The following is a 27239-nucleotide window of genomic DNA, read 5'->3' as shown; positions in this document are numbered from 1 at the left end:
GATATATTCAGTACAAGTGAACGTTTCCCTGAGTAGTAAATTTTATTTGCATTTCTGTGTACTTTATGTCGCCTGTCCTATATAGCTGTATTTTGAATATTTGAATATACATAAGATTACTGTTATTGTCAACAGACCTCTCCTTATCATATCCCAGCCTGATGCCTTGGGCTGGACCATACAGAAGTGTTTGTTCATAATTTTGAAACAAGTATAGAAAAAATATGAGTGTTTGAGATATGAAAGAGTTTTGTTCCCAGTATTTTGGAAGTACTACAGAAGAAGGCTCATTGTGCCTCAGGGAGTAGTTACTAAGGAATAGATAGATGATTCCTATGGATGTCTGTTACAGGACTTTGCATCATGATTGCTGAAAGGTATTAAATTGTTAAGTCCGAAACTACTATTGGCTCTACATATAGATGTGAAATCAATTTTTAGAATGTGGACATTATTTAAATCTAAATCTTGAATTTTACTTAAATCACTTACAGTTTTATTTACCCTGTAGAATATTAAGATACGTTTGCCTGTCAATAACAGTATCATATTGTATTGCTTTTTAATGTCTTCAGGTTTTTTTTTTTAAAAGATTTATTTATTTATTATGTGTACAACCTTCTGCCTCGATGTATGCCCTCACACCAGATCTCAGTACAGATGGTTGTGAGCCACCATGTGGTTGCTGGGAATTGAACTCAGGACTTTTGGAAGAGCAGCCAGTGCTCTTAACCTCTGAGCCATGGCTCCAGCCCATGTCTTCAGGTTTAATTGGGAGTGTGTAAAAGGAGCAGCGGGCTGCATTCCTGCTGCCCAGCTCCTGGCCGCCCGGCTACCTTATGCCCCAAAATAACACACAAATTGTATTCTTTTAAACACTGCTTGTCCCATTAGCTCTAGCCTCTTACTGGCTAATTCTCACATCTTGATTAACCCATTTCTAATAATCTGTGTAGCACCACGAGGTGGTGGCTTACCGGGAAAGATTCTAGCCTACATCCGTCTCAGGTCGAAGATTCATGGCATCTGACTCCCCCTCTTCCCAGCATTCTGTTCTGTCTACCCCACCCACATATGTTCTGATCTATCAGGGCAAGCAGTTTTCTTTATTAATTAACCAATGAAAGCAACAGATGGATAGAAGACCCACTTACATCAGGAGTGTATTTGAAAATTATATTTAAAGGATATTTGTTTACCATATTGTATACGTGAAATTTTTTGCATCTCTGATATGTCCTAAAATTTTAATTTGATACCCATTTCTATGTGAATAAATGAGAAGTATTAAAATTTTAAGTAATATAGATGTGGAGAAAATATATTTTCCTAAAGGAAGGAAGGATTCTAACTCTTAACCTGAGTTTTCCATACTTTATCCTTTATTTCTACAAAGGCTAAAGAGGCTAAACGACTAAAAGAATTTTTAGAAGACTATGATGATGATAGAGATGATCCGAAGTACTACAGGTAAGCAAGTATGAACTGATGGGCTGTTTGTGAATATGAGGCTAGCAGGTGTGTTTATGTTTAGAACCAATAATCCCATGTGTCTTTAGAGGGAAGCCTATGGTAGAGGGTCGTTTAAGAAAACTGTTTAGATTGTTTAGAAACTTGTCTTCAGTGTTTCAAAAGTTTTCCATCTGCTCCCCACCTACCATCTCCATATTGATACATTACTGTGAAGTTATGAATTGAACCACTTTGTATTTATTGGATGACCTATTTTGCTGTATGTAGTCTTTTAATTTATAACTTCCTGCCTTGTTCTACAGATTGAGATTAAAATCGTGTGTCATACCCCACTCGTTTTGGTAGAATAGTAAACCTCTCATGTTAAGCGTTCACTCAATTGTCTGAGTTACACCCTCATCCCCAAAAGTTCTTTATTATCTAAATACCTTAACTGAAAAAAATGCAAAATTAAGTGTTGGGGATTCACTGTGGAATAGGTACAACAAAGCTGTCTTCCAGCCTGGTGGTGGCGCCACACACCTTTATTCCCAGCACGCCAGAGGCAGTTTGTTCAAGGCCAGTCTGGTCTACAGAGCTACCCTGTCTTGATTAACAAAACGAAAACAAAACACAAAAACTTGTCTTCCCCTTGAACATTACCTATTGGCTTTTAGGCACATTAGAATGATTTTTCAGAAGAAAATGACAACTCGGTGCTTACTTGTTGGTTAGGGTTAGGGCTATGTTACACATTAATGTAGAGAGTAGAACACTTGAGTCTTAGCATTCAGTTATGTGGTTTCTAATATTGAAAAATGTTGGAAACATTCTGTGTTTAGGCAGTGATCTGATTATTAAATGAGTCCTTTTAACTTTTTAGGGGGAGTGCTCTTCAGAAACGGTTGCGTGATAGGGAAAAAGAAATGGAAGCTGATGAACGAGATAGGAAGAGAGAGAAGGAAGAACTTGAGGAAATCAGGCAGCGCTTACTAGCAGAAGGACATCCGGATCCAGATGCAGAGCTCCAGAGGGTGAGATTACAACACTTGAAATTGTTTGATTTTAAATCACTAGAAATTTTAAAGTCAGCTATGTTGTATTTTTGTTTGTAGATAAAGGGAATATACAATATGATGGAACTTAATGGTGCTGTTATTTAGTAGGTTAGTAGTACTTCTGTTAGTTTTAGTGCAGAAGTCGTCAAGCTGAGTTGAATTACACCTTTCTGTATTTGTGTATGTTGGGGGACACTTCAGAGGTGTGATGTACATGTGGGAGCCAGAAGTCAGTCTTGAGTATTGTTCCAGAGAAGTGATCTTCCTTAGTTTGAGACAGAGTTTCTCATTGTTAGGCTAGCAGGCTGTCTCCACCTTGCCAGTATTGTCATTACAAGCACATGGGCTTGGTTTGGGTGTTGTTGGTACTAGAAGTCAAACTCCCATCCTCATGCTTTCACAGCAACCACTAATCCAACGGTGATATTTCCCGGGACCTTGAATTCACAAATCTTTGTAAAATGTCAACACCCCAGTTAAGTCTCCCATTACTGGTGACTATTTCTTAATAAAATTTGGATAGAAAGTTGTCCATACAATTTTTTTTGTTTTGTAATAAAACTATAGTTTGAAGTATTTTCTTACTAAAGAGGTTTTCAATTCATAATGTATCATTTTAAAAAAGGTTTATTTTTATTTTATGTTACTTGGTTTGGTTACATGTAAATACGTCACATTCTTGTCTAGTACACCCTCAAAAGTTAGATTCTCTGAAATTGGAGTGATGGTTGGGAGCCACCATGTGGGTTCTGAGAACTGAGCCTGGGTCCTCTTAAGGTACAGCAGATGCTTTTCATCACTGAGCTGTTTCTCCATCCCAGTAGTCTATTTTTAAGCAGAGCAGACTGTTAGCAGATGTACCGTGCTCTACTTTTGCATCCAAGAACTATTAGTTTTGAAAATACTTTTAGTTTTTCTATTAAGTAACAATAGGACGTTTCTGTATTTTTACATGTTACATACCTCAAAAAAACATGTCTTTCCATGTTCCCTTTTTGCTGTTTACTGAGTTGAATACCCTGCGACTGGAGTTACAGACAGTTGTAGCCAGACACCCAATGCTTTTAACCTCTGAGCTCTCTCTCTCCCCCTAGAACTCAGTTCTTATTTAATATTAAGGTTTATCTCAGTGGTCAAATAAAATGTTACTATTTTGGGTTTTTAAAGATTTATTTATTTATTGTCTATACAATGTTTCTCCTGCATGTACACCTCCATGCCAGAAGAGGTCACCAGATCTCATTCTAGATGGTAGTAAGCCACCATGTGGTTGCTGGGAATTGAACTCAGAACCTCTGGAAGAACAGCTAGTGCTCTTAACCTCTGAGCCGTCTCTCCAGCATCTCAAGTAAATCTTTTATCAGCTGTTTTATGTAAGATGTGTAAAGCAAATGGAAGAGTTAAAGTGGTCGTCTTTTTTTAAGGTTAATCAGGTAGTGTTTTTTTGGCTGCAGATGGAACAAGAAGCTGAGAGGCGTAGACAGCCTCAAATAAAGCAAGAACCAGAATCAGAGGAGGAAGAAGAAGAAAAGCAAGAAAAAGAAGAAAAACGAGAGGAGCCTATGGAAGAGGAAGAAGAACCAGAGCAAAAGCCTTGTCTTAAACCCACTCTGAGACCCATCAGCTCTGCTCCATCTGTGTCCTCTGCCAGTGGCAATGCAACACCCAACACTCCTGGGGATGAGTCTCCTTGTGGTATTATAATTCCTCATGAAAACTCACCAGATCAACAACAGCCTGAGGAGCATAGGCCAAAAATAGGACTAAGTCTTAAACTGGGTATGTTTGGTTTGCCTTCCTTTGTTTTCCTTTCCTCCAGTGTCCCAACAACCTTCACTGTAAGGTCAAAGACAATCCATATAAATATATGGCTCCTTGGTAGATAGATAGCAAAGTATTCAACAATGCCTTTCTAGCTCACGATTGTTTTCATAGTTCTACTAGTGCTCCTATATCTCCAGCTGCCTCAAGCTCTGAGAAGAAGTGAAAAGTTAAATTTTCTAGCACTTGTGAGTAGAGAGTTTTTTTTTTTGTTGTTGTTGTTGTTGTTTTTAACAGTTGGGATCTTTCTCTGAGAACTTGTGGAAGTATATTTGCATTTTATGAGGGATGGTGGGTTGTCAAATTTAGCATTTGAAAATGTTGTTTACTTACTAAGCTAGTGTTTTTAACTATAGGTGCTTCCAATAGTCCTGGCCAGCCTAATTCTGTGAAGAGAAAGAAACTGCCTGTAGATAGTGTCTTTAACAAATTCGAGGATGAAGACAGTGATGATGTGCCCCGAAAAAGGAAACTTGTCCCCTTGGATTATGGTGAAGATGATAAAAATGCCACCAAAGGCACTGTAAACACTGAAGAAAAGCGCAAGCACATTAAAAGTCTCATTGAGAAAATTCCCACAGCCAAACCTGAGCTCTTTGCTTATCCTTTGGATTGGTCTATTGTGGATTCCGTGAGTAGCGCATTAATTATATGTTGCTGTATGTGGCTAGTTTTCAATGTGACTAACATATATACAATCTTAATAACAAATAAGGTGGAATAATCTTCTTGGCATGGCGAATCTTGTCACTAGGTAGGTAACTTGGCAGAGGTTTTTGTATCTCCTTATAAAATCATTTCATTGTAGCTGGGTGATGGGGAGTGCATGCCTTTGATCCCAGTATGGTCTATAAAGGTAGTTCCAGATATCAGCCAAGGCTATGCAGAAAACCTTGTTTCCAAAAACTTATTATAATAAAAATTAGTATAATAAAAAAATTATTATAATAAAATTATTATAATAAAATCAGCACTAAAAACACCACGCAGCTAGCTACATTAAGATGGCCATTTAGGTCAAGCAGTGGTAGCCCGTGTCTTTAATCCCAACATTCGGGAGACAGAGGCAGGCCTCTGAGTTCAAGGCTAGCCTGGTCTACAGAGCAGGTTTCAGGACATCCAGGGCCGCATAGAGAGACTAAAAAATTTTGTAAGCAGAAGTTATTCTAAAACTATTGAGCTTTGCTTGGGGTTTTATACTTTCACTGTCAGTTACTTTTTTTTTAATGTACTTATACATCACACATAGAATAATAAAACAAAAAACACCATGTAGTTGAAATAAAAAAACAATTAGCTTTATAACTCTTCTCTTTGACAATTTCTATTATCCTTTTTTTCTGCAATTTATCCTTCAGTACCTAATACTGCCTTTTTCTCTGCCATAGCCTTATCCACCATCCCTCTCACCACCCTCCTACCCCCTGGCTCAATACTACCTTTTAAAGCCTTCTCTTTAAATGTTAATAGGGTTCACAACACACAGTAAGCTAAGTGACACGTAGGGGATTTTTTTGAGTTTGGGTGAGAACACTTAATATTTTATGCTTAAGTTCATCTATTTTCTTGCAAATTTAATGATTTTTTTCTTTGTTTTCTTTATTGATTTTAATTGAGCTCCATATATTTTTCTCCGCTCCCCCTCCCATTCCTCCTCCTTCCCCCCCCCCCCCCCCCCCCCATGCTCCCAATTTACTCAGGAGATCTTGTATTTTTTTTCTGTCCTAGGTGGATCCAAGTATGTCTCTCTTAGGTAGGGTCTTGGTTGTCTAGGTTCTCTGGGATTGTGGAATATAGGCTGGTTATTCTTTATGTCTAAAAGCCACTTATGAGTGAGTACATATATCTCTCTGGATTTGGGTTACTTCACTCAGTATGTTTTTTGTTTGTTTATTTGTTTTTAAATTCCATTTGTCTACAAATTTCAAGGTGTCATTTTTTTTTTAACTGCTGAGTAGTACTCCATTTTGTAAATGTACCACATGTTTCTTATCCATTCTTCAGCTGAGGGGCCTCTAGGTTGTTTCCCGGTTCTGGCTATTATGAAATAATGTTGCTATTAATGTAGTTTAGAAAATGTCCTAGTCGTGTGATTTAGCATCCTTTGGGTATATGCCCCAAAGTGGTATTGCTGGGTTTTGTGGTTGACAGATTTCTAATTTTCTGAGAAATTGTCATACTGATTTCCAAAGCGGCTGTATAAATTTGCACTCCCACCAGCAATGGGGGAGTGTTCCTCCTTACTCCACATCCTCTCCAGGATAAGTTGTCATCATTGGCTTTGATCCTGGCCATTCTGGCAGTTGTAAGATGGAATCTCAGAGGTTTGGTTTTGATTTGCATTTCTCTGGTGGCTAAGGATGTTGGAACATTTTCTTAAGTTTCTTTTGGCTGTTTGAGATTCATTTGTTGAGAGTTCTCTGTTTAGGTCTGTATCCCCTTCCCCTTTTTATTGGATTAATTGTTCTTTTGATGTCTAGTTTCTTGAGTTCTTTGTATATTTTAGAGATCAGTCTTCTGACAGATGTGGGGTGGTGAAGATTTTTTTTTTCATTTTGTTCCATAAAGGCTGCCGTTTCATCTTGTTGACTGTGTTCTTTACAGAATCTTCTCAGTTATTGTTGCTCTCAGTGTCTGTGCTACTTGCGTTATATTTAGGAAGTGGTATCTTGTGTGTTCAGGCTACTTCTCACTTCTCTATGAGGTTCAGTGTGATTGGTTTTATGTTGAGGTCTTTGATCCATTTGGACTTGAGTTTTGTGCATGGTGGTAGATATGAATCAGTTTCATTCTTCTGCATGTTGATAACCAGTTATCCCAGCAACATTTGTTGAAGATGCTTTCTTTTTTCCATTTTATAATTTTAGCTTCTTTGAAAAATCAGGTGTTCATAGCTGTGTAGGTTGATAGCCAGGTCTTTGACTCAGTTGCATTGGTCCTTCTGTTTGTTTTTATGCCAATTTCAAGCTGTTTTTATTACTGTAGCTTAAGTTTGAAGCCAGGGATGGCGATGCCTCCAGAAGTTGCTTTTTTTTTTTTTGTACAGGATTGTTTTGGCTACCCTGTTTTTTTGTTTTTCCACATGAAGTTGAGTATTGTTCTTTTGAGGTCTGTGAAGAATTTTGCTGAGATTTTGATGGGTATTCCATTGAATCTGTAGATTGCTTTTGGTTAGATTGCCATTTTTACTATGTTAATCCTACATAACCAAGACCATGGGAGAGCTTTCCATTTTCCGATGTCTTCTTGGATTTCTTTCTTCAAAGATTAAAGTTCTTGTCATACATGTCTTTCACTTGTTTAGTTAGAGTTACCCCTAAGATATTTTGCTATTTTTGTACTTGTATACTATACAACTTAAGAGTGTTTACACATACAGTAACCTAAGTAACTCATAGGGAATTTTTTTTTCTGAATTTGAATGAGAACACTTAACGTTTTATGCCTAAGATTATCCATTTTCCTGCAAATTTCATGGTTTTGTTTTTCTTTATACATTTTTTAATTTTTTTATACATATTTTTTAACATGTGCCAGACATTCATTATCCATTAATCTACTGATAAATATCTTGGTTGGTTCACTGTAGTAAACAGAGCAAGGAAGTTCAGATAGCTCTGTGACAGAGTTCTCTGACAATAACCTAGGCATAGACTACTGGGTCATACACTAATCACATCTATCTGTCTGTCTGTCTGTCTGTCTGTCTGTCTGTCTGTCTATCGATAATCTATCTATCAATCAATCATCTATCTTATCTATCTATCTATCTATCTATCTATCATCTACCTACCTACCTACCTATGAGGCAGCGCCTCACTGTAAACTCAGGTCTTCTAGTTTTTGTTTCTTGTGTTCCGGATTTAATATCTATGCCCCTACAGTTGACTTAGTTCTTCAGTCTTGCTTTGTTTTGCAGATGCTGATGGAACGAAGAATCCGGCCATGGATCAATAAGAAAATCATAGAATACATAGGCGAAGAAGAAGCTACATTGGTTGATTTTGTTTGTTCTAAGGTTGGGTTTTTTTTTTTCCTGCCTCCATCTTCAACATTTATTTTAGACACTTCCTTAAGAAAAAAAATCCTGCCAAGTACATGATAATTTAGTTTTAATTAAGTGACCTGTTATTTAAAGGAAGTCTCCTACCTTTAGACCCATCATGCCACAACTTTTTTTCTGAGTCAGGGAGGACAGAATTGGTGTCTGTTCTCAATTATATTTTCTCTTTTCTACTGCAAATGCCATGCCACCGTGGTTTTGTCTTTTGAGTTTGAATTTTGCAGAGGTAGCCAATAGTTTGTTTCCTCAATTTCTTTGGCAGTCACCGTCTTTTTGAATAGTCCTGTCATTAATGGTGTTTAGGTAGTGATTGATTAGAGTTCTTGACACAGTGTATTCTATGGAACTTTGTCTTTTAACTTTGTAGAAGTATACAAGTCTCAAATGGCATCCTTACTATATTTGTGCATGAAGAAATTGAACCTTAGGGAAAGGTGGTATCTTGGCCATTTTTATACAATATGTAGCATTTTCAATTCTATAGGCTTTTTTTTGTTGTTGTTGTTTTATTTTGTTTTGTTTTGTAGAGTAGACAGTTTCTTATAGCCCAGGCCGAGTTTTTCCTTGCCTCCATTTCCTTGGTGCTAGAATTAATGGCATGTACCAGTACACTCAGCCATCATCCAGCAAGATGTGTTTTATTGTGTATGTCCTCAGAGTATAGTGTCATTTAATAAGATGGTTATTATAGTGGGAGCATCATATTCTTGTAATAGTATAAATGTGTTAATCTTCCACTATCCTCTGCTTAAAATTATTTTAGGATTAAGACTTACATAGCCAAGTGTGGCAGATTTCTGTAATCTTAGTACTCAGGAGGCTGAGGCAAAGAATCACAAGTTTGAGGGCACCCTAAGTTGCATAGCATGAGGGGGTGGGGAAGGCATTTTGTAAGTAATGATTAAACTGTTTTAGTGGTTAGGATTCCGGGTTAAAAAGCTTAGCCAGATAATAGTGGCACACACCTTTATCCTTAACACTTAGGAGGCAGAGGCAGAGTGATCTCTGAATATACAGAGCAAGTTCCAGGACAGACAAGGTTTCACAGAAACCCTTTCTCTTGTAAAAAAAATAAAAAATAGAAAATAAAAAGCTTTTAGAGCCAGACATGGTGGGGCTTGTCTCCATTTCAAGCATTAGGGAGGCAGACTGATCTCTGTAAGTTCCAAGCCTTCCATAACTAAATATTGAGACCATGCCTCAAAGTAGAGCACCTTCCTCAGGCACAAAAAGCTTTCACTACGGTTTAGAGGTTTTGTACAGCTTTGTAACGGTTATTTGTTTCTTTTAGGTTATGGCCCATAGTTCACCTCAGAGCATTTTAGATGATGTTGCCATGGTAAGTTAGAAAAACATTGTTATCTATGTGAACAAACTGCTTTATAAATTTCTTGCATTTTCTTGCTAAAAATTGAAATTCCTAATTGTATTTGATTTTGTATTATGGTCAGTATTTTCTTTTATTGAACATTGTAATTTTATAAGCAGAGGGAGGAAAGAGGTTTACAATTTAAATGAAAAGTACTGCCTGAAATATGGGGGAGGGCCTGTTTAACCCTAACCCTAGCACATTTGAGTAGAACTGGTAGTTTGAGTGAATTTAGAACTGGTAGGCTAATTGTGGAAGATTTCTTACAACTAAGCAACTGGGAAAAGGTTGCTATCATGGGCTGGAGAGATGGTTCAATGGTTGAGAGCATTGGCTACTCTTTCAGAGGTCCTGAGTTCAATTCCCAGCAACTACATGGTGGCTCACAACCATCTGTAGTGAGGTCTAGTGCCCTCCTCTGGCGTGCAGGCATACATGGAGGCAGAATGTTGTATAAAGGTTGCTGTCAGAGAATAAGATGATAAGAAAGTAGAGCTGGGCTGAAGTTGCATTCCTTTAATCCCAGAGTATTAGTCCAAATGATGGCATGTGCCTATCATATACCTTAGGAATTCCTAAGAGCATTGAGACATTTATTAGAGAACAGTATGGGAGTTAGGTTTCAGCACAATGGTATATGTTCCATACCCCAAACAAACAAACATGCAAGTAATTTAAAAATTGTTTTTTAGCTAGGCTGTGGTGGTGTACACCTTTAATCCTAGCAGAGACAGGCAGATCTCTGTGAGTTCAAGGCCAGCCTGGTTTACAGAGCAAGTTCCAGGACAGCTAGGGGTCTTTGACACACAGAGAAACCCTGTTTTGGGGGGGGGGGGGGGGTTTGCACTAAAAAAAAAGCTTTCAAGGTGTGCAGGCACATGTAGATAAGACTTCTTACTGTCAGGTATGATGCTTTACAACCAATATAGTAGAAATGTGCTCATGCAGGGACACCCACTTTGTAGACCAGGCATGCGCACAGGTAAAAGAAAGTGTAAAAAGTAATGTCCTTTTGTATCTAAATGAATAGCTGAGATAAAGTGCTTACTGCTTACCCAAAATCTAATTAAAATGTTGAGTGTGGCAGTGTGCTTTCCTGATCCCAGCATGGAGGGATCCCTCCCCAGAGGAGGTGGAGACAGATAGTTGGAGCTTGTCCAACCACTTCTTTTAATTGGTAAGTCCCAGGTTCTAGTGAGAGATTCTGTCTGGGAAAACAAGGTGGACAACTCCTTAGATGACACCACAGGTTGATTTCTGCCGTCCAAGAACTTGCACCTCTGCACCTCAAAATACCAGAATGAAAGCTGGAGAGATGAATAATTGAAAAGAGCACCTAGTGCTCTATCATGAGATCCAGGTTTCTAGTCAGCAACCATGCTGTAAGTCAGACACACCACCTGCACACTTGTAACTCCAGCAGACATGGAATCTATAAATGCTTCTTAGATGTTTAAGATAGATTTTTAGCTCAAATAGTACTTTATTGCTGATAAATATATTTGGTGGTTTTATTACAAACTTTGATTGTATATTGTGATTTGTGTTCCAAGATCATTTCTCAAGCTACGGCGAAATAATGACCCACAAATGTGTTTAGAAGTTTAAAGAAACTTCATTTGAGAATTTACTGATCACTATGTAGCATGTAGCAAGGACTCACCTGCAGCTATTCTTAGTTCCTACAGTAGTACTCGTGGTATGATGCAGCAAAATTTCTTACATTTTTACAGCTCAAAGAATTGAGACTTAGTGAGCTTCATATGATTCTGCCAAGTACACATCCAATAGATGGTAAAGATTTGAACCTAGGTTAATAGGATTGGGCTCTCAAATCTTAGAGGCAGTTTAGGGAAGAAACCAGGCAATAAGAAGTTGCTTTCCACTCAAGCAGTGATATCCTGGAATTTCATCATAGATAATGTCTTTAAGGAAGTTAGGTATTTCATTGCTTTTAACAGCAGGACTGAAGGCCAGAGCCTTATGTCTGTAGGTTAAAGTAGTAGTATTGAGAACATTATGTAGTAATTAAATCCTAGGTAGATAGTAAAATAACCTAGTTTATTTAACAGAAAAAGATAGTGTTCTTGTATCCTGTGGCATCGGTGTTCTCTTAATTCTGTTTACTGCATTCTAGAGACTAGTAAATTCTCATGCAATGCTTAATTCGGTGTCACATAATAACCGTTTATTAAATGTTAGGTACGATGATGAGTCTGACTTGGGATAAATAATATTACTCTATTTAAGTAGATAGATATATATTTAACTTGTTCATAAATTACTTTTTATGGTAAGGTTTTGCTTTATGTGGTTTGGCCAGTCATATATAAATGTAATGTCTGTAAAATTAACATCAAAATAAAAGAAAAAATATTATGGAGGCAAAAATGGTGACATGTCTGTAATTCCAGCACTCAAAAAGGGGGACGGTTATCTTTGTTTTCATTGAAGTTTAGAGCTAGCCTGGGTTGTGTGTCTCAAAATCAAACCAGTAAACAAAAGTACAATGGAATAAATTTAGTAAGTAATGGGATTTGGCTAAATTACTTTTTTTGGTAACTTAAATATTCTGTTTAAAATCTTTTTCATCCTGGATAATTTTTATTTTTGGTTTATTTGAGACAAGGTTTCTCTGTAGCTTTTTGGAGCCTGTCCTGGGACTCACTCTGTCAACCAGACTGGCCTCGAACTCTCAGAGATTGCCTCTGCCTCCTGAGTGCTGGAATTAAAGGCGTGCGCCAACACTGCCTGGCCGGATAATTTTTCTTTAGGTCATTGCGTTGATTGTGCTTATGGGTAAGAGTTTTGCATGTTACTGTTGACTTGACATGCCACTAATTATCTTTACATCTTTTGTCTTCTAGGTACTAGACGAAGAAGCAGAAGTTTTTATAGTCAAAATGTGGAGATTATTGATATATGAAACAGAAGCCAAGAAAATTGGTCTTGTGAAGTAAAACTTTTTGCATTCAGAGTTACATTTCAGATTTCTTCTTTCACACCCTTCAAAGAACTTTGAATTTTCTGTGTCTTCAAAGACATTTGTGAGATCTGTAATTTTTTAATGTAGAAAATGTGAATTCTTTTGTCCTCTAATTTGTTGATACCATGTGTACGCGCTTGGTTGTAAAGTCCTGAATCCCTGGTTCTCTTTATACTCACCAGGTACAAATTTGCTGGTGTGTTTTATAAGCTGCAGCTACTGTACACAGCCTATCTCATGTAATCTTGTTCTGCTGATTCGTCCCTTGTAAATATTGAAATGACCTCCCAATTCTTTTGCAGGATTCCACCTAATATTAAAACTGTACTGTATAGGCACCAACATGGATAATTTGAATACTAGTCATACTCATTACCATGTCACCCCACTCCCCTGATCAGATATGGCAAGCCCTCGTAAAGGCATGGGGTTTAAAGTTAGAGTGCAGACCTAGCAGACAGCCACTCCTAATGTATCTATATTGATGTGTTTATGTCAGTGTATGCATAAAATTCTTTTTAAATTTTCTTTGCTTTCCCTTAAACATTTCGTAATTCATCAATAGACTCATAAAGGAAAAGTGATAATTGTGCCAACCCAAGTAACTAGTATAATTACGGTGTGAGTTTCCCAGAGTGTGACATTCTGCAGTGATCAACAGTCTGCTAAACCAGATTTGTGTTTCTCTGTGTATAGGATGGTATATCATAGTCTTATTTCTTCTCCAATTTGAAGGCTCAGGATCGAAGCAGATTCTAAAGTTCTGGAGCAGTTTAACTCAATACATTTTGAACTTACTTGTCTTCGTTTAATTTGGATGTATTCCTTTTAATAAAATAAATTCCAAAGGGAGGGGAGGAGCCCATCTTATTTAATACAAATTACCAGGAGGCACCTCTAGCACCAGTAAATAAGTAAATAAGGTAAGTTTACAAAAGAGATTTTGACAAAACACAATAGTAATTCACCATGGTATTATATCTTTCTTCCAAAGAAACATCATTCGTGGCAGTTTCGTTTCCTACCATAAATTCTTATTACTTGTCATCACACTATTATTATATTGATGACATGTTTAGAGAAATCTTAGAATTTAATAGTGATCCAGAAGAACACCAGGGGACAAAATTTATTTGAAAAGTACGAAGTTCCAAACAGTTATTAACAAATAAGGTGCAGCTGTTGCCATGTTTGTTTATTAAAGATTGAAGTGTTAGGGAAATGGAACTGTGAGATTGAGTTACTAAGTTTTTATTTTAATTTTTTTTCTGTTAAACATCTTGAGGACATCCAAAACACTGTTCTTAATGTTGAACCTTGACATGGCTTCATTTTGTAAATATTTCAGTTATTAAAAATGTATATATTTGATCTTGGAAATGCTTTCTTTGAGTCTTATAAATAAATGACATTATGTTATAATTGTGTAGTGCATATACTAGAAAACAACCCAAAACTAAATTTTTAAATGAGTTTTTATGGTATCAGAAGATCAAAGAGACCTTGTTTACCTTATTTTGGATGAGGCTGTCATCCATGGATATCTCTACATAGTGTTGTTCTCTAAAGGAAAGTTGCAGAAGAATGACCCTTCCAGTTAGAAATTTATTTATTAGCCATTTTTCAGATTTATCCCTCCACTAGCCCTATACCCTCTTTAAGTCATTTGTTTCTTTGTCTTCTAAACACATTGGACATTTGCTTTGACCTCATGCTAGGTTTTATTTAGCTAATATTACCATGAAGTTTTATTCAAATAGATTGACTTTACCGTGCTAGTCTTTCAGATACCTGTAAAAACTAGAGATGTTTACCTGAAGCTTTTTGGAGTATATACCTTATACAGAGTAGCATCTCCCTGTAAAAAAATTAGGAGAGCTGGGATGGTCATGTGGGTGGCAGAAAAGGTGGTTAAATTAAGCTTATACTTTAAACCAAGTTTTGCCATTAAAGCTTCTTAGTTTTTATAATAAATCTATACATTCATTTTAGGTTTTATATTGGTTGGTATCGCTCATTTAAGATATAAAAATGAAGTTTATTATATATACAATATTCTTTGTGTATGTGCCTACAGGCCAGAAGAGGGCACCAGATCTCATTACAAATGGTTGTGAGCCACCACGTGGTTGCTGGGGATTGAACTCAGGACCTCTGGAATAGCAGGCAATGCTCTTAACTACTGAGCCATCTCTCCAGCCCAACACATGAAGTTAAAAGTAAAATGCTTTTCCTCATTTGACCACAGAATAAAATTAAGTATATTTTGAAAAAGAGTAGTTAAAAATGTTTGACACAAATTTTTCTCACATTTGAGTGGGCCTTTTTGTTATTTGTCTTGTTAAAATGCCTATGTGATTTAGTAGGGTGGATAATACCTTAAAAAGATACAAGCCGCTTTCTCCCCCCCACCCATGACAGGGTTTCTTTGCGTAACAGCCCTTGCTGTTCTGGAACTGTCTCCATTGACCATGCTGGTCTCAAACTACAGAGCTCTGTCTGTCTCTCCTTTCTGAGTGCTGGGATTAAAGGTGTGTCACCACTATGGGCAAATACCTAAGATTTTATAATTACCAGGTGATACTGGTACCAACTGATCCACGAGTTACATTAAGTTGAATAAGATTTTTCAGGTGCCTGCACATCATTTTATCTTGACAGACTATACGGTGGCAATATTTTTTTGTTGTTCAAAGTAGATTTTAGAGAAAATAGCTATTTTATTTTATTGAGACTGGACAATTTTCAAATCAAATTCAGGCTGTCCTTGAATTTCCCATGCTTCCATTGCAATCCAAAGGGCTAGGCTACAAGTGTGCAAATATGGTGATGCTTGAGAACAGTAGGTAGCTATGTACAATATGTTCTATTTGTGAACATCAAAACAACCCTCCAAAATAGTGCCCTAGGTCAGTGTCCTCACCAGACCCTGAGGATGTTCTTTTAAAAGTTTGATATTTTAGCTCTATGATTTTTTTCCCTATAAACTATGTAATAACAAATGTTGGTGTTTTCTTCACAGTAAAGTTTCAGATAATCTAACAGCAATACCTGTAAAATACAGGAAAAAATCAGTTTTGCCTGGCGGTGGTGGATCACGCCTTTAATCCTAGCACTCAACACAAATTAGGAAGAAGAGATAGGCAGATCTCTGTGAGTTCAAGGTCAGCCTTGTCTACAAGAGCTAGTTCCATAGCTACTGTGAAACCCTGTCCTGAAAAACCAAAACATACAAAGTAAAATAAAGATAAGAAAAATAAGTCTTGAGCCAAAACAAGTATTGCGCCCCCCCCCCTTTGTATCTCTACCATGAAGAAAATAAATTAGCAAATACATATAAATAGGCCTCCAATGTTTGTGAGGCTTGTTTTCATCAAACTTTTGGTATCAAGTTCTGTGATTTCAGAACGGCTATGGATTTTTCTGTTTATAGTTCAGCTTTTTATTTATTACATACAATTTTAATATCTTTATAGTTCAAAATGTGCCTTTATTTTTTTTTTCAATTTTTTGTCCTTTTTTGTTACTTGCTTTTATTTTTGAGACAGGGTCTCACCTTGGCTAGCCTGGAGCTCACTATGTAGATATCTGGCCCTACTTAAGTTGTTTTTTAATTTGATTTTTGAGACAGTGTTTCTCTGGGTTGCCCTGGAACGCACTTTCTGTGTAGACCAGACTGGCCTTGAACCCTGGTGCTGGGATTGAAGGCACACACCACTGCCTAGCTCCCTCTTTGAGTCTGTTCGGTTGGTTGGTTTTTGATCTTAGTTTTAGTTTTCGAGACAGGGTTTCTCTGTATAGCCTGACTGATAAGGCTTGCCCTAGTGATCTGCTTCTGCCTCCCAAATGCTGGGATTAAAGTCATGCACCACTGCCTAAGTGTTTCTTGAAGCAACCAAATTAGGAATAGTTGTAAATATCCATAGAGAAAAATAATTATAAAAACGAGTGAAAAAATGTTACATACTTATTAGTTGGATCAACCACCTTTATTTTCTCATAAAGAATGGGAGTTAAATTGTGTAGTAGCCAAACTTTTTTTGTAAAGGAGAGTTTATATTGATCATGGTGACCTTAAACTCACAGATCCTCTTGCCTCTGCTGGGATTAAAGGCATGCATCACCACACACACACAAAACCACTCCATTTTAAGTGTGTACTCTTTGTTTTTCGAGACAGGATTTCTGTGTAACAGCTGTCTTCGAACTCTAGACCATGCTGACCTTGAACTCCTCTGCTTCCTGAGTGCTGGGATTAAACATGCCACCACTGCCTGACTTTAAGTGTGTACTTTTTAATTGGGATTGATTTTTTTATTGAAGTCCTTTCTTCCACATCCCCTTCTCCCCTGTCTCTTCCTGTCATTGTCTAGATTTGGCCTAGACCCATTTGTGTAATCCATGTTGTCCTCAGTTTACCAAGAAACCAAGTCAATATTCCATTCCTGTTATGATAACAAAAGGAAAACTGTGGAGTCCAACAGCTGAGGGTTCCGTTTCTGCCTTTAGTGTTCTAGTGTTGATAGATGCATCCAGTTACAGAGATTGAAGTAATTAGTGAGAAAACATACTAAACTTTGTTTCAGATGAGTTTATTTCTAGGCAAGAATCTAAAGTATGGGCAAACTTTTGATTGAAAGGCAATTCAATATTTCTATAGGAATTATGGTAGTGTTAATGTATATGAGTAAAAGCAAATGATCATATGAAACTGTTAATTGTGTGTCTTTGGACTCATTGGTACACCTGGCCTTGACAAGGCCCTGGCTTTAGTGATGACTTCATTTACACTCTAGTCTTTGAGGCTCCCGCTTAAGTAGCACTTTCAGGTTCAGGCTTCACTCTTCACTAGTTAGTCACTATTGGATTTTCTCGCCGCATTTTGTTGTTCATACCACTGTTCTGTTGCCACGTTCTGGATATTGGGGGAAAGAAATGCCCTATTGCAGAGACTCTGAGTACTCTTGGTGCTGATAATTCTTAGGTTAGCTTTCAGTGTTTCTAGACTCAATGTTACGGTTCACTGAGAAATATTGAATGACTTCTTGCCTACTTACCCACAAAACCACCACATGCAGCAAATAACCCTCAGCCCTATCAAAGACTTGTTAGAAAAAGTATTGGGCATTGTTTCTTGAATTTCTAGTTCTCTAGTTCCTGAATGTAGCAAACTTAAGTCCTGCCTGTTGTAATGACTCCATGTGAGTCACCTGGAAGACCTCTCTTCTGGCCACCCCTACAGTTTCTTGAGCCTTGTTCAAGTAATTTTCTTTGAACTAATTTTAAGACAGGCTCACCTTGAAGTCTTCAATACTGCGTCAGTTCCCAAGGCGTATTCCACCACAAACCAGCTCAGTTCATTTTCTTCTCTTAGTTTCAAGAACAAAAGAATTAACTTGGGTTCCATCTCCTTTTCATTAGTAATTCCAAGAAATCATTTACTTTGTACCTTCCAAATGTCTCATTCGTCCTGTTGGAAGTGTGTGTAATTCTCACTATTTCCACTGATGCCTTGTGGCAGCATGATTGGGATACACGATAGCTTATCTTGACTCTCAAAACATTTGCTGTCTTCTTGGTATGCACAGGTGTCAATGTTTAGTCACCTTTGTGCTCCCCTAATGTGTCTTCACACCATCTCTTGGGTAATGCATCATGGGTGCTCATATCCCTGGAAAGAGGAATATAGAAAACAGGAAAAGCATCTGTAGTCCAGTTTGTGTGTCTTCACCTGCCGCTGGCACCTTTTCCCCAACCCCCAGACAAGGTTTCTCTTTTCTCTGTAGACCTGGTCTCTCAAACTCACCTGCCTCTGCCTTCCTGGGATTGACAGTGTGTACCATCACACTGGGCTTTGCACATAACTCGTGAATTTTATAACATGGGTGAACTATGATTTTTTTCTTTATTTTTATATACCAATACTCCATGAACAAAATGCTATGTTGAGGTTGGTTCTACCAAAGATTGCAGTTAGGATGATGAATAATTTACAAATGCGTTTTAGCCTGTCTTTGTTTAGCGCTTGTATTGTGCTCACTCTGTGTGGTCTCCACTATTTTCTGTATTCTTCCCATATAAATGTATTTTATTGGGGGAAAAACTAAGGGTAAGAAATTTATGGCATGAAGTACGTATGGTATGTCTCCTCCCAGCTGCCATTCTGCTGGTGTGAAAGATAAACATGAAAATTTTATGCATGAAAATATTGCATGAAATCTATATTGAAGCAGGGTTGAGAGTGTTGGGAGAAAATGGAGATGGTTACTCTGGTATTAGAATGAGGCATTCTGGGAAATAGAATAATTAGACCCTGCGTAGCCCAGTTTGCCCTGTGATATGTTAAGAAGCCAGTTTTGACCTCAGCTCACTGACCTGGCCTCAACTACTGAGTTGGATGACAGACATAACTGTTAACAATCGTCTTTACAATTACATAAAATCTTACAGATACAAAATCAAAGTAGGAAACATTTTCTGCTCTCCAGATGCTTGCATCTTGGAAGACCTTTTCAGAGTTGGCGCCTAGAATATTGGGGTAGTTTCTCAGATTCTTTTTACCCACCAATCGCTTTAATTTATTGAGGGCACGGACAATAAATTATATCCATTTTGAGCAACTATACAAATAAGTAATGTGAAGAAATGGGAAGTGTTCGGTTTTAAATGTCATCACAAAATGGAGGATGATGTGCAAACGCGTACGGTGTATACAGAATAGGTTTTCTGCTTTTCTTTTGTTTTGGGGGGGGGGGAATTTTCGAGGCGGGTTCTGTATAGTTTTTGGTGCTTGTCCTGGAAATAGCTCTTGTAGCAGGTTGGCCTCGAACTCACGGAGATCCGCCTGCTGCTGCCTCCCGAGTGCTGGGATTAAAGGCGCAGACCACCACCGCCCGGCCCAGAATAGGTTTTCAAGGCCGTATTTGTCTTTAGGGTGTGTTTGATACCGGCAGGGTACACAAATCTCAGAATCCAACCAAAAAACAAGGGGAAAATGTCTTCGCTTTTAGCATGGGAGAACACTAGATCATTCTTAAGCCCTACAGCCGCCTCAGATCGCCCAGTATCTTACTTAGACCCACAGCATCCTAGCTCTAAATGAGCAAAGACAGCTGCAGCCCCAACCCTCACAGTCTGCGCGCGCCACCGGAAGTCCTGTTCACTGACCGGGCTTGTAGACAACGTCATGGAGGCCGGAAGTGACGACACGGACGAGGCCTTTAGGGCGGGGCTTAGGTCGACCTGCTCTGCGGGCCGCGAGTTCTCGTCGGAAACAAAACAGTGGCAGCAGAGACCGAAACCTCCGGTGCGAGCCGGCCGCCTGGGCGCGGAGAGGGAAGGTGAGTTTCCGGATTGTGCGGGACGGACGGTGTCTCTGCCAGCTGCGGCAGCTCGTTTTGCTGAGGGCCGGGGCCTGAGCCTCTGCGGGCCGCGCAGCGGGCGTCCTCGAGGATGAGGGGCGGGGTCCGGCCGGGTGGAGACCGAGGAACCCCGCATGGGAAACGAGGTCGGCCGGTTTGTCGGGGCCCGGACAGGCTAAGAGTGACCCCCTTCGAGCGTTGGTCCGGAAGTGCTGGCTTTCCCGGGCGGCCCGGAGTAGGTGGCTGCCGTTGGGGGTGGCTGGCTGTACGGGAGTGGAGCGGGAGATAGAGGAAGCGCCCTAGGCTGGGTCGGCTTGAGCAACTGGTGAGACTCCCGGTCTCGTGTCTCCAGTGTGTCCTAGTCCAGAAGTGAGTGGCACTCAGGGCTAACTTCTCAGTGTCTCCATTCCCAGGCAGAGAGTCGTACCGCCGGCGCTTGTTCCTTCATCAGAGCAGTTAAGATGCATGTGCATGCCCGACGCTTGTAGGCGTCTTTACTGCTTCCTTTTCTTCCTTTTCACGTTTAGCGATGTGACACTGTGGTGGACAGAAATTGCTACAGGTACATCTGTCTGGTAGTGAGCCTGGAGTGCATAAGAGAATTTAGGTGACTTTTATGTAATTAGGAGAGATGAGAGTTGCAGTAACGGGAATGTATACAGGAGAAACGTGAGCAGGACAAGCGATCGGTTCGGCCAAAGTGTGAGATTGAGTTCAAGAATGAGAGAGAAATGAGGAAGTTAGGAAGTGGTTTGAAAATACCACTTTTGAAGTGTCAGCGGGTGAAGATGGCCTGAGGTTAGAACTGTAGGCATGGGTCACTTAAGTAGATTTGCTGCTTGATGTTTGAGTAGCTAACTGGGTGACAGGAACTCACAAAGAGCCGGGTGGAAGGAGGGTAAGGAGGCATCTGAGGATGAATGTAGAGCCATAATAGTGCAGTGTCACAGAAACCAGGAGGCAGGGAGGCTTGAGGTTGAGGAAAGCTTTGTCAGCGACTTGGAATGAAAAGCCTGGTGTTGTAGAAGTATCTGAAAATCGGAGTAGCATTGTGCCGTTGAAAGAGGAAGGTGAACCACAGAGAGTAGTTTTAAGTGTGCCAACAGACACGTTTGTAAAGGTTACAGAAAACAGGTGAAATTCGTTTTAATGATTTGTTAAACCAGTATAGCTAGCAGTTTTTTTTTTAGCTTGTAATCATTGTAAAGATGAACTTGTCTTCTCTGCTAGATCTTAACTGAAAATAAAAAAACCAATATCTGATTTCTAAAGTATCCCAGGCACATGTCACAATGTTCTCTTGTGTAAAAGAAACCGAGTTCCTCTTTGGTGCTGGAAGAATTCTTGTTTGGTTTTCATAATGCCTTGCCCAGTTCCTGGTTTAAGTTGAGTAAAAGCAGAAGAATTTAGGCCATGATAAATATCAGAAGCTTACAAGCTAATTAGATGTAAATATTCATTTTTAATTAAGAATTAGTTGTATTCTATCCATTTCCACAGAAGGTTGAGACAGTGACTCACAATAATCATAATTTCATTACAGAGTTATTAAAATTTAAAAGAATAGAAAATAAAAAAATTAAAATAACATTAGGGGGAAAGTCTTTATAATTGCCAGGTATGGTGGCATGCGTTTGGAGTCCCAGTTAGTTGGAAGGCTGAGCAAGAAAATCAAGGCCAGCCTTGATGAGAGAGAGACAGCGAGTGAATGAGATAAGATTAGCCCTATGTGATCTGAACCTATTAGAGTCTGTAGTCTATTTATAGGCTGTGTAGGTAGATAGGACATATAGTACAGTGTGTGTGAGAAAACTGTAGACTCTCATTGTGTGGGTGTGTGTATGTGTGCACACGTGTACTCTATATGCAGAGCTACAGAGTCATTGTCTATATATGTGGCTGCGTGCATCCATGCTTGCAAATACAGAGGCCAGAGAAGGACATTGGATGTTTTTCTCTATTACTTAGCACCTTATTTTTTTATTTTTTTTTTAAAAATTATTTTATTGTTTTGTATGCAGGGTTGGGGGATGGCGGTGACATAGTGTATGTGCACAAGTTTGAAGTGAGTTCTCCTTCCATCTTTAAGTTGGCATTGGGGATTGAACACGTCTCTAGGCTTGTGGGGCAAGTACCTTTACTTCCTGAGCCATCTCCATAGCCCCCCCCCCTTTTTTTTAACTTAATCGTTTTTTTTTTTTTTTGAACAAGGGTCATCCTATATAGCTGTGGATATCCTGGAACTCACTATCTAGACCGAGGAATGCTTCACCACATCCAGCTTTAATTTTTGAAAACTTAATTATGTGTGTGTATCCATAATGGGGATCATAGTGCCATGATACAAAGGACAATTCACAAGGTAACTTTGTGGAATCATTCTTGTTTACATCATGTGGGTTCTGAGCATGGAATTAAGGTTGTCGGATATATGCAGCAAGTGCTCATCAACCCTGTACCTTATTTTGTAAGCCAGGGTTTCTTTACTGCACCTGAAGCTATTTCAGCTAGAGGGCTGACCATCAATCTCCTGGGATCCTCGTCTCTACCCCCCACTGCTGGGATTACAGGCACAATAGCTTTGCCTGGCTTTTCTGTGGTGCTAGGAATTTGAGCCCCAGTCCTCTTATTTTCACAGTAAGTGCTTGTACCCACTGAGCCATCTGCCCAGATTCTGTATACTCTCTTAATATACTTTGAGGCTGTTGGTTTGTTTCGCTGTAGACCTAGATTTGACTTCTGTGATTCTAAGGCTCTTGGAAGTACTATCAAGCATATATTTGTATCACATTGCCTTTACAAAATCCAGAAAACATCTATATTCTAATACGTTTAATCCTGAAGGTTTGACTAAGAAATCCTCAGCTGATTTTAGCTCGTCTTCATTGCATCTTCTGAGCCAGCCAGCATTACCACTTTTAAAACAAGCTGCAGCAGGAAGTGCCCATAGCAGCCCTCCTTCAGAGCTAACAGCCTAGAGCACATAGATCTCACTCAAGGCTCTGCTTCAAGGTGGAAGTGTGGGGCAGCTGGGACCATTTTGATTTAAGCATCTTCTTATAGGGCCTAGATGGGGAGGGCAAGGAGTACCAATCCATGTTAGTGCTTTCTCAAGGCAATGTCGAATGTATAAAAGGGCAGGGCCAACTGCACAAGCATAGCTCACATATCTGCCGGTGTCTGTCAACTAAGGTCATATTGACAAAGGCACATAGGATTTCACCTAAAGGCTTAGATGGTAGATAACGAACTTCACCCATCATGAGGCCAAAGAGACATTGGTTCCAGAACCACTAGATTCCAAAATTTGAGGATGCTCCAGTTCAGTCCTTATATAAAATGATATAGTATTTGGGGCGAGAATATAGTCATATATAGAGACCTACACTGGATCCCTAACACTGAAGAACAAAATCTGAACAAAAATATATTTGTTACTTATAATCTATACACATAAATCCTCTTGTATACTTTAAATCATTTCTCCATTAGAATATCTAATAACACAAATAATTGTTACACTGTGTTGGTTAAGGAAGAACAAAGAAAACTACATGCCACATATTTTCAGTCTAGTTGGTTGAATCCAAGAATTCTGAACCAGAAGATATGAAGGCTAACCATTCTTTTGGGGATACTGGGGGAAGAGAGAATATTTACTGAATAATAATTTTATCTCCCACAGATGGTTCACAGAGGCGGAGTGGGACGGGACAAGGGAAAAACACACGCTCAATAAGATGCGTCACCACCCTTGCTCCTTTTAGTTCTGTCACTTTCAGATCTCTTGGAGGGCGGGGGAAATGATTTGCTCTCTGTACCTTAAAGATTAAGAGTCTGTCTTGGCTATTCCTAAATTAAGGGATTTTTATTTCAGTTATAGAATACAGTTTAGAGTTTGGTTACATTTAGTATTGAATGTGAGCCTTCAGAAACTCAAGTAGAACCAGGTTTGATAGTAAACACTTGTAATCCTAGCAGGTGGGAGTTGGAAGCAGGAGGACCTCAAGGTCAAGCATTTTGAGCAAGACCCTGTTTAAATAAATACATAAATGACAGGGTATGCCTTTAATCCCAGCACCCAGGAGTTTGAGGTCAGCCTGATCCACATAGCTGAGTACAGGCCAGGCGGAAGGCTACAAAGTGAAACCCTGTCCCAAACAACCAACCAACCAATGGGAGAGCCAAGGTATGGCTCAGTGATGGAGCACTTATTTGCTTCCCACCAACCAAAATAAACAAATCAAAACTGGAATCAGCATTTGGGCTGCCTATCAAGGAGCAGCTGTCAAAATGACAAGTAGAAGATAGAGTGGGGAAAGTGTGTGTAGGGGGGGCGGGGAGGGACAGCCAAAGTGCCCGTTTGTACAGTCTGTTGGTCAGTTGTGAGACTCTGGCCCCAACTTTTGTGAGAAAGCTTTAATTTTTTTTTTTAACAGCCAGCCTTGGGCTCATGGGACTTCCATCAGTCTCAAAAAGGAAGTAGATATGTGGTAATAACAACAGAAAGATTGCTCTTGATAATTCTTGTCCCCTTAGGGTCAGATATCACTTCATGAGGTTAAAAAGGCCAGCTTACCTTAAATATGCCATCCACCTCAAATATCCATCATAAAGTCTTTAAAATCTGTAGCTCAGAACCCACTCATGTTCTGCTCCTTGTGCATTTTCTTGTAGCCCTCTTGGGTCTCTCTTTGGAGTATATACATTGCTAAATAAGCTTTTGCTTAGATTATGTGTGTGTAGGCTGAACCCTCCCCACTTAAGAAATAAGGCCCTAACTTTAGGCCATGGCAAGATATATGCGGAGACTGCACCTTTGTTTTCCGGCCACCCAGACCTAAATAATCACACAGAAACTATATTAATTACAACACTCTTTGGCCTATGGCTCAGGTGTATTTTTTGCTAGCTCTTACATCTTAAAATTAACCCATTTCTATTAATCTTTGTATCACCACGAGGCTGTGACTGGAACAGTAACGTTCTAGCATTTTTCTCCTTGGGCAGCTACATGGCTTTTCCCTGACTCCTGAACTTCTGATTCTCCTGCCTGCATTCTTCTAAGTATTGGAATTAGGAATGTTCAAACCCATATCTAGCTTATGTGTGTGGAGACTGAACCCAGGGATTGGTTTGTGCTAGGCAAGTACTCTAGGAACACGCTACCTTTCTAGCCCTGTGGCTACTTCCTTGAGTGGGATTTCTCTTAAGAACCTATTCTGAAACTTGAAACATTCATTGCTCCTGAGATGTGTTTGAAGTGTTAGTTTATAGAGGTTTCTAGTTGAATAGACTTTATTTTTTTCCTCATATGTGGTATGTGGATGTATGCATGTTTTGTTGTATGCCCGGGACTGATTTCTGGATCTTTTCTAGATCACTTTCCACCTTATTCTCTGAGACATAGTCTCGATCAAACCCAGAGCTCACTGATATAGCTAGTTTGGCAGGGAACTTGCTTTGGGAATATCCAGTCTTTGCCTCCAGTGTTCTGGGATTAGAACTGAGCTACCAGACCCACCCACCCAGTACCGAAGTGGGTCCTCCATCCCACAGCAAGCACTCTGACCCTGAGCCGTCGCCCCAGAACCTGCATAGACGTTTCTGCGGAGCATGTCCGAGCTCTGAGTTTATTCATAGTTCTGGGGCTCTTTTCCCCTTTGTATGTATATTTATCTGTCTTGCTTTCCCTAGTACTAGGGATGGGCCCCAGGGTCTGCACATACTAGGAAGCAGATCTGCGTCCCACTTGCTAGTGTCATTGTCTGATAGAAATTGTAGTTGCTCATCAGAACAATGATCGCTTTTTCCTTTGTCTGACTGCCTGAGTTGTGCTAGGAACAAGCCCAAAGCAGAGGGTAAAGTATTTGCTAGATCAGAATTGATGTGAAGGTCTAGTAAAGAAAATATACTGTGGACAGAACTATGGGGAGGATGGTCCATGAGCGGGAACGGGATCCTTTTATAGTAGTCAAAAGACTGATTACCTGGCCTTATCTCCTGAGCCATTCGTATGGGATCCACTTTGAGTACTTTTTTTTTTTTTTTTGGTTTTTCAAGACAGGGTTTCTCTGCAGCTTTTTTAGAGCCTGTCCTGGAACTAGCTCTTGTAGACCAGGCTGGCCTCGAACTCACAGAGATCCACCTGCCTCTGCCTCCCGAGTGCTGGGATTAAAGGCGTGCGCCACCACCGCCCGGCACTTTGAGTACTTCTGTACTCAAAATTTACTCAAAAATGTACTAAAAAGTCCTTGTAGGCTGGCCATGTCAGGTAAGGCACTCTGATAATTAGGTCAGCAGCACAGGCTCCATAGGTAGGATCTGATTGTTAGTGAGGGGTTTTGCTCTTTTACTTTTGGCCCTTTGATTTCGGCCCTTTGTTCCCACAGGGTCTGATAGAAAGGAAATAGATGGCAGTGAAGAGCTTCAGTGCCTCTGTTCTCGGCACCAAGATCTACATCCCTTCTCCTCCCTTGCAGTGCAGGTCCCTTCCCGGCTACTGGCTTTTGGTGTTCACATCTCTCAGCTGAGAATGTTATCAGATTTGCAAGTACCTTCTGCCATGCTGCCTGAGCCGTGGGGTCATTGACCTTTTCCATCACTCTCTTCAGCTGTTCTGGATCAAAATCAGCTCGGTTTTGGCCTGCCCCTGTCTTTGTACCAGCAGTGTGTGTCTGTTCCCCTGCCGTGGCATGGCCTGCTTCTGCTTCTGGGCTCCTTCTGAAGACAGTTCTATCAGGGAGGCTTTTCTTATGCACTGTGATCTTCAGAGCTTCGGGGGAGGCCTGTGATTTCTCTAGGTGACCAGAAGAGCCCTGGGCTGAGCATCCTCACCCCCTGGGCTCTGGATTGGTGGTGTTGCTCATTTGCTCCTTATCCCTGCACAGGCAGATCTGTTTGCCGGAGACTGAGGTGCTTGCTGTGTGTGACATAAATGCAGAGTCTTGGGCAGAATTTTTGTCTTTTGTTTTGTTTTTTTGGGTTTTTTTTTGTTGTTGTTTTGTTTTTGTTTTTTGGAAGGGCAGGCAAGGAAGGTTTTTTGAAAGTGAGAGAAAGAGCTCCCTGGAATAGGAGTGGAGGGTGGAGTATTAAAGAGAGAGCTGTCCCTTCTTGAGAATTTTTATTA

At 39.6% G+C, this 27239-nt stretch overlaps 2 protein-coding genes across 6 annotated transcripts in view; both read left to right on the top strand.

The window, feature by feature from the left end:
* Positions 1 to 14171, top strand: part of Rbm25 (RNA binding motif protein 25) — a 52401-nt gene extending 38230 nt beyond the window's left edge. For all 5 annotated transcript variants that reach the window (XM_038336018.1, XM_038336016.1, XM_038336019.1 and 2 more), the window contains 7 exons: positions 1397 to 1470; positions 2336 to 2486; positions 3965 to 4289; positions 4688 to 4962; positions 8251 to 8349; positions 9686 to 9733; positions 12631 to 14171. In XM_038336018.1, coding sequence (XP_038191946.1) covers positions 1397 to 1470; positions 2336 to 2486; positions 3965 to 4289; positions 4688 to 4962; positions 8251 to 8349; positions 9686 to 9733; positions 12631 to 12723 — 1065 coding nt within the window. In that variant the 3' untranslated portion in view covers positions 12724 to 14171. The remainder of the gene's footprint in view (positions 1 to 1396; positions 1471 to 2335; positions 2487 to 3964; positions 4290 to 4687; positions 4963 to 8250; positions 8350 to 9685; positions 9734 to 12630) is intronic.
* A 5791-nt stretch (positions 14172 to 19962) lies between these two features.
* The window catches only part of Psen1 (presenilin 1), a 46061-nt gene continuing 38784 nt past the window's right edge, over positions 19963 to 27239 (top strand). The window contains exon 1 of the mRNA XM_038336040.2: positions 19963 to 20089. The gene's annotated coding sequence lies outside the window, so the exon portion shown is untranslated. The remainder of the gene's footprint in view (positions 20090 to 27239) is intronic.

The sequence above is a fragment of the Arvicola amphibius genome, chromosome 7, assembly GCF_903992535.2.
Source record: "Arvicola amphibius chromosome 7, mArvAmp1.2, whole genome shotgun sequence".
NCBI classification, from domain to species: domain Eukaryota; kingdom Metazoa; phylum Chordata; class Mammalia; order Rodentia; family Cricetidae; genus Arvicola; species Arvicola amphibius.
This window is presented reverse-complemented; position numbering and strand designations above follow the sequence as displayed.